The sequence below is a fragment of the Tupaia chinensis genome, unplaced genomic scaffold (genome assembly GCF_000334495.1).
Source record: "Tupaia chinensis unplaced genomic scaffold, TupChi_1.0 Scaffold000117_2, whole genome shotgun sequence".
NCBI classification, from domain to species: domain Eukaryota; kingdom Metazoa; phylum Chordata; class Mammalia; order Scandentia; family Tupaiidae; genus Tupaia; species Tupaia belangeri.
The window spans coordinates 7,348,426-7,355,763 of NW_006159583.1; the positions used below are offsets into that span (position 1 = coordinate 7,348,426).

General features: G+C 43.6%; 1 protein-coding gene across 2 annotated transcripts in view; it reads right to left on the bottom strand.

Moving 5' to 3' along the window:
• Window positions 1-1,179: 1,179 nt before the first annotated feature.
• Window positions 1,180-7,338, bottom strand: part of SGK1 (serum/glucocorticoid regulated kinase 1) — an 8,408-nt gene continuing 2,249 nt past the window's right edge. The window contains exons 1-12 of one of the 2 annotated variants that reach the window (XM_006144336.3): window positions 6,714-6,862; window positions 6,499-6,574; window positions 5,950-6,025; window positions 5,446-5,550; window positions 5,256-5,339; window positions 5,020-5,151; window positions 4,635-4,747; window positions 4,175-4,298; window positions 3,640-3,735; window positions 3,012-3,167; window positions 2,817-2,906; window positions 1,180-2,415 (exon numbers count right to left, since the gene is read on the bottom strand). In XM_006144336.3, the coding sequence (XP_006144398.1) occupies window positions 2,248-2,415; window positions 2,817-2,906; window positions 3,012-3,167; window positions 3,640-3,735; window positions 4,175-4,298; window positions 4,635-4,747; window positions 5,020-5,151; window positions 5,256-5,339; window positions 5,446-5,550; window positions 5,950-6,025; window positions 6,499-6,574; window positions 6,714-6,789 (1,296 nt within the window). In that variant the 5' untranslated portion in view covers window positions 6,790-6,862 and the 3' untranslated portion in view covers window positions 1,180-2,247. Of the gene's footprint in view, window positions 2,416-2,816; window positions 2,907-3,011; window positions 3,168-3,639; window positions 3,736-4,174; window positions 4,299-4,634; window positions 4,748-5,019; window positions 5,152-5,255; window positions 5,340-5,445; window positions 5,551-5,949; window positions 6,026-6,498; window positions 6,575-6,713; window positions 6,863-7,338 lie in introns of those variants that run through there. The other variant, XM_006144337.3, reaches the window with a different exon arrangement.

Here is a 7,338-nt window from a genome sequence, read left to right on the forward strand (position 1 = left end):
GCCTGCAGAGCTCTTTCAGCACTGAGTGCACACTGGCTCAAGAACATCCGGGTCCAAGTCAGGGATGTGCTCCTTCGGGATCCCTTTTGAGTCTGCTCTACACTTGAGTTCACTCTGGGTCCTCTCAGGAACCAGAAGTCTAGCCAGGTCAGTTTCTGGGGGACATAGTCATTAGCTGTAAACATTTCCATCCTCTTGAGTGGCAGTCTCCTAAACTCCCAGGCTAGTATCTTTTTTTTTTTTTTTTCCAGGCTAGTATCTTGATTTTCATTTTAGCAAGCTGCTTTATTTTCAGCTGCTGCTCCTCTCAGGCTCTGCAAGGGCGGAGAGCTATCTGCTCTGCCCACTGTGCGATCCCCAGCACTGAGAGTAAGCCTGACTCAGAGCAGGCTCTCAAACATTTGTTCAAAGAATTACCTGTTATTTAAGATAAGCCAAGCATCAGGACACACAGTCCAACATCAGTGAGCAGGCAGTAAACATAGGGAACATTACTTCATAACTGTCCTTGGGAGATGAGTAAGTTGAAAAGCATTTGTTTGGGTGAATTTGTGAGTAACTGACACCATAAAATGCAAAAAGACCTGGAACTGGGGTTGGTCCCATAGCACAGCAGTTCGGCCTGTGCTTAGTAAGCCAGATTCCATGAGGCTGACCACAGTATGAATTTTGGCCCTGGCAGCTTGAAAAACATGCAAATCTTTAAGGGGAGGGCAAATGCAAGGGAAGGATTGCAGCCCAACCATGCCCTGTTGGGGGCAGGTGGAGTACGACCTTTGTCTCTCTCATTCATGGGATCAACAAAAGACCTAGAATTAGGCGGGCTTCATGGTGCAGCAGGAAAAAAAATGGGAGCAGCTGGATTCCATTGAAGCAATCTAGGTTCAAATCCCTCGCACACACAAGTACCCAAGGTTTGACAGGCTGGAGGACTGGACGAAGGAGACTGAGGTGTGACCAGACCTCGTGGAGTGTACACCCTTCTCTCTCTTTCTCACACAGAGGCGTGCTATCATGAATATAAAAGAAGAAATCAAGGTGTAGAATATAGATTGACTGCTATTGGAAGCAAACCACCACACTAAAAATTACAGTAGCATATTTGTGGCTGTAAATTTTAAACTGACCCACTATTGCCCCCTCAACTGATAAATACAAAATAATACCACGCCATTTGCGTAAATATTTTCCAAGGTTTTATTGCAAACCCAAATCGGTTTATCACACACAAAAAAAGTTGTGTGGTGGCAAAGAAGGAAGGATTGTACATATTATAACCATGTTAATTACAGTACATTAAAATGGTGGTTTACATTACAAATAAGCTGTAAGTTTAAATATACTAATGTTACATAACCCAATGTACAGACTTTCTTTATACAATACATACAATTATTAGGAATGCAAAAACAAAACAAAACAAAACAAAACAAAAACAAAAAAAATTTCAAACATAAATAATGCCCATTTTACAGGTGACATTTTTAACAATGAACACACCAACAGCTTTGACCGACAACTGGGGCATTGGTCCATAAAAACCCTTTCTAAAAATAGAAATATTTGTAGCAGCAATGCTTTCTTTAAGCATCTGGATACAAGTCATTGCAAGACCATTTCAATAAATTTTAGTTATTAACTATTATCTTACAAAAAAAAAAACAGTCTACACATAAATTTATCTTCCAAATATGGAAGAAACAAACAATGTCCCACATTGTAGTGTCCTGCAAGTGTCACATTGATGCTTATAACAAAATCCACCTGTGATCAAGCACGCCGCACTCACACCACTGTTCACACAGTAAGTCCACAAGGAAAAATAAAGAACTGAAACACACTGCGAGAGGAAAAGCTTTGGAGCTAACACGATCTCATCAGAAAAGGCACATGTCATGATCTTCGTCATCAGAGCCCAGACAGACCCGCAAAGGATCTTTCTTAGAACAGTGTCCTTTTTCCACTAACAAGACTATTGCTTCTGTCTAAGGCGGCACTCTCATGCTTCTTTCAGAGATAGCACCACGTTGGAAGGAAGAATGAAAAGGGAAACCTCACGAGCTCACTGAGAGGAGGATGTGCTCTTCAAAAAGCTTCCAGCAAACAGTGTGCAATCAGATTGCTGAGCTTCCAGAGATGTGCAAATTCTCTTTTAAGATGTCCTTGTCAGCTGGCAGCTCCGCCCAAAGGCTAACTAAAACATTTAAACTCACGCGGAAAATCCTTCAAAACCAACCCTAAGAATGATTAGAGGAAAGAATCCATGGGAGGTGCATATGAAAAGCCCAAGAAAGCCTCAGCAGCTTCCTTGACACTGGCTGTGATGAGGATGCTGTCCGGAGACCTGCCTGTGGAGTTGGGGACAGGCTCTTCGGTAAACTCAGGATCAAAGTGCCGCAGGTCACTGGGGCCACTCTGTAACAGAGGAAGGCGAAGGACACACTCAGTGTCAACAATTCACACTTGACACAGAGCAGAGAAGTCTTGATTTAGGCTTTTACTATTGGAGCTCAATTCTACGATGCTGTATTTAAACTCCCATAATATTCATTTCAGACATAAGACCCCCAAAGGCCGTACACTAGGTTTAAGTCATGATAATGTTAATTTTGCTTTCTGGTACTATCACTGAAAAGGTATGTTTATAAGTTATGTGAGTTTTCTTGCCACAGAAATTCTACTTTTCCTCTAGGTAAAACACTGGCTCTATGAATAAAGTATCTATCAGCTTATTCTTTGTACCCCTGCCCTCTCCCAATCCATTTTGACTTGAAGAAATGCCCTTTGGGCCTCACTAAGAAGAGACAGATACTTACCACATTTGGGTTAAAAGGAGGAGTAATCTTCTTATTAATGAGATCATCCCAGTTAATTATGGAGAAGAAGACGTGATTCTTAATCTCCATCTGTTGAGAAGAAACCCCAGATTAATTTAGACAGGCTGACTTCAATAAGGGCAGTGAAATCTAGTGTGCTTCCCAGACAGCCCCAAACAGGAAAACGCGACTCACAAAGTCATCCTTGGCTCCGAGCCGCTTTGTCCTGTCCTTCTGCAGGAGGCCTTCCAGGAGGTTTCTTGCAGAGTTGGTAATATTTGGTTTCAACTGGAGGGGCTTGTTCAGAATGTTGTCATACATCTCAGCTGTGTTTCGGCTATAAAAAGGAGGCTGGAAGGAGAAAAATAACCTTGGACTTAACTGGAAGTTTTGGAGAACATGTATTACCACCCCCCCTCACCCCCCCAAAAAAGACTTGAAGTCCAAAATGTTAAGCTGGATTTGAGTCTTTCCCTTGATAGTTTCTTTGTTCTTAATTCTGTCAATTGTCTGCTTTACCCTTCTAGAGGGTGATAAAGGTTAATAAGCCCCAGCCTTCATTACCACACAGTTCAGGATGGTCCTAGCTAGTAAAATGTGCAAGGAATAAAAGGAAAATTCACTAGGTAAGCGATGACTCTTACATAACACTTATAAAATAACCAGTGAGCCTGTCTTATGTGCTTTTGGAAAGCTTACTGATAAGGGCAAGACACAATGACTGGCCTGCATTTTGGCCTGTGCCCAGATAAGTGTGGATTGTAGGAAGACAATGTACTAAGGAGCAGGGACAGTATTCCATGATTCCCAGTGAGTCACTCACCAGGCCATACAGCATCTCATATAAGACGGCTCCCAGGCACCACCAGTCCACAGTCCTGTCATAAGGCTGCTTATGAAGCACCTCGGGTGCCAGATACTGAAAGACAGACCAGGAAAAGGCAGTTTAGAACCTGTAAGACCACCCAAACCCCAAACTAGGCATTTACTTTGAAAGGACTGAGACATGCACAGTCAACTTAGAGGCTATACTTCATTCAGTTACTTCTAATTACTTTTTTAAGGCTAACCGGCCACCTTTGTGTACTGGTTTTAGGAAGTTACGGGGTATTTAACAGACAACTTCCTTGGAGATTCAGAAGCTTGTATGATGTGGGCCTTACAAATAGCTGGTTTTAAAGAAAGCGAACAGGAGGCCTTAGAATTTCTCATGTTGCATCAAACAGCAAAGCAAATGTATTTTGCTTGCATTCAATTGCATTAGAAGAGCTGACTCTTCCATTAGGTGAGGACATTACTCCCAATCTCTCGCCTGGAAGGTGGGAGTAGGCCAGGCACCAAATCAAGAGTGCTCCTACCTCAGGCGTGCCACAGAAGGTGGATGTCGTGCCGTTGTGTTCGATGTTCTCCTTGCAGAGCCCAAAGTCAGTAAGGACAATATGTCCCTGTGAGTCTAGCAAAATGTTCTCTGGTTTTAAGTCTCTGTTTAAAAAAAAAGTGAATGGAAAGGTAGCACAGGTTAATTTCAGTCCAGAAGACATTATCTGTAAAGACAATTGCTAAGGGCATTAAGGAGCATTTCACATTGACTGTAGTTGCGTAGTGAATACAAAAGGGAGCCCCTTGTCTGCTAATCTATGCTGGATTAGGCAGATCCTAGTTGGCTGGTTCCCTAGTGGCATGAAGTCAAGATAGGTCACATGCTAGGGGCATCTGGTTTTAGGTGACCAAGTTACACATAATCACAAATTCCGTTAAGGTTCCAGCAAAGGCTAGAAAAGTACACTGGCAAGTAATTTTCAGAGCTCTGCAACTCACCTATAAACGATGTTCAGAGAGTGCAGGTAACCCAAGGCACTGGCTATTTCAGCAGCATAGAAACGAGCCCGCGGCTCCAGGAAGCAGCGCTCCCTCTGGAGATGGTAGAACAACTGCAGAAGACAGGACAACATTAGTCTGGGTTGCCAAAGCATTTAATTAGTCTTGACATATATAGCCCAAGAGAACAATTACAGGAAGGAGCCCAAAATAATCTATTAACTATTGGAAATCTGTGGGGTTAAAGAAAATGCTCATTCTGCTCATTTTCCCCAGCCCCTACTCTCCACCCGAGTTATCTCTGAAAACTTTGCTTTCAAACTAAAACCCTGCAGGTGTGCAGACACACCGATTGTTGTCTTGCGCCCCCTCCCCCCCTGCTCACCTCACCACCGTTAATGTAGTCTAGGACAAAGTACAACTTGTCAGCAGTCTGGAAAGAAAAGTGAAGGCCCACTAGGAAAGGGTGTTTCACATTCTTCAGTAGAACATTCCGCTCTGACATAATATGTTTCTCCTAGGAAAAGGACAGTAAAGATTTAGAGGCAAATTTCAACTCAGCGCCCAAATTCCCAAAAGTATCTCTACCTCCAATACCAATCCATCAAGCAAGTCTCATACCTCCTTCTTTTTCAGGATCGCTTTCTTCTGTAAAACTTTAACTGCATAGAACACTTCTTCTGCCTTGTGTCTTGCTAGAAGAACCTGGAATTTCAATTAAAAAAAAATAATTTCTTCCATCCTCACCCAAGGAGAACATAAAATGAATACAAGAAAAGTGTATTGAAAAAGTCTTCAGATTTAAAATTACCTTTCCAAAACTGCCCTTCCCAATCACTTTCAAGAAGTGAAAGTCAGATGGTTTAGCATGAGGATTGGATGACGGACCAAGGTTGATTTGCTGAGAAGGACTTGGCTAGAAAAGAAAACATTTTCTGTGAATACCACTGCTTCAAATGAAGATATCTAAATAAAGTATAGGCAATATAAAAAATTTCACATCTACAGGTGACAAAAGCAAGTCCCTACACATCTAAACATACATTCAAACCTACTTTCATCCCTACATGTCATAATGTCAAAGGAGCGTGGACACAGCACACAGCCCTATCTTATAAAAAGAGAAAACTTCTTTGAAAATTGCCTTTTAAAATATTCCACTGACTCAGAACTTACTCATGTCACCTGTTAAGCCAAGAATTCCTGCCTTGATACTAATCTCTAAAAGTTCTATTTTAATCCATTAACATAGGAATGTAACGGACTCCTTTACAATTTTTCCTCCATGGATGTATCAGGAATAGAGAATACTTACTGGAGGAGAAGGGTTGGCGTTCATAAGCTCAGGCTCCTGAGGTTGGGAGATTTTCAAAATGGACTGAACTTCAGGGCTGCAAGAAATAAAGGAACAATTTAGAACCTTGCAACTTGTCACTAGAGGGCACACTAACACCGATGGTGAGTTTCTGGATCAAAATTTCTCGTAGAATTCAGTGCTTAAATGGAAAACATCCAGATATACTCAGTTAAAGAAAATAATAGTTAAAGAAAAGGAACCCAGTTAATACAGATATTAGGGTTCTCATTCATGGAGACAGGGTGTGAATTAGGTGAACTTGAAAAGTTCTTACATCTCCTGAACAATTCAAATCAATCATTTTAATGTTTAAAAAGGTTTAGAAAATTTAACTTTCATTTAACTTTAAATTTAACTTTAACTTTCATTTAACTTTAAATGAAATCTCCACCGGGGGCGGCAAGCGGGGAATCTTGGGCTTCCCAATCTACACATTAATGAGACTAAGTCCTATCATGCTGGTAAATTTAAACTACTTATTCTTATTTCAAGTCCTCCCGAACTTACTGTTTGCATGCATAGGAGTTATTGGCAATCTTCTGAATAAAGTCGTTCAACCCCATCCTCCTCTGTTTCATGAAAGCTGTGAATTAAAAAGGAAAAATAAGAAACGTTTAGAAGGCTTCGCCACGTCGGATTCTGCACACGCCACACACACTAATCTGATCCGGGACCTTCAAAACATTTCCACTTCGCGTAGCCTGCAGTAGACGCGCACTCACCGATGAGAATTGCTACCATTCCTCTCATTCTGGAGTAAGTGAGCGCGCCCCTAGCAGCCTCGGTTTTCACAGTCATCGCCAAGTAGTAAGCACAGTCTCGTCGGAGACGGAGACTAGCTCAGCACACACTGCGCTGGAGCTGCGCGGTCAGCCTTATAAAGGCTGCGATCCCGTGGGGGCGGAGTAATCGAAGCCGGGGGTGGAGCCGCGTAATCCGGCCCCGCCCATCCCCGCCCTCGGCCCCGCGCGACTTGCTGGCGGCGAAGCTGCCGGAGGCTGGCGGTTCTGTCCCTGGCGAGAGGGCTAATCTTGGGGCGAGGGTGGGGGGCGCGCGCGGAGCACCCGGGAGGGTCAGGCGTGGATCTATTATCAGCCTCCCTTTCCCAACCGGAGAGAGGGAAAGTACAGGCGGACGGGGCGGAAGGGAGGGAGGGTCCAGGGTACTTTTCCATCCTTCCCATTTATTCCACCGCGCGACGAAATCAGGGTGCAGCGCCGAAGCGCTTTCCGTCCGGAGCGCGGCTTTGTGCCGGCTCACCTCCTCCCTCGCGTCGGGAGCGCCCGATCCCCCGCCTCTGGCGCCGACCCGCTCTTGAAGTTCACAACTCGACTCCCGCCGCGCTGG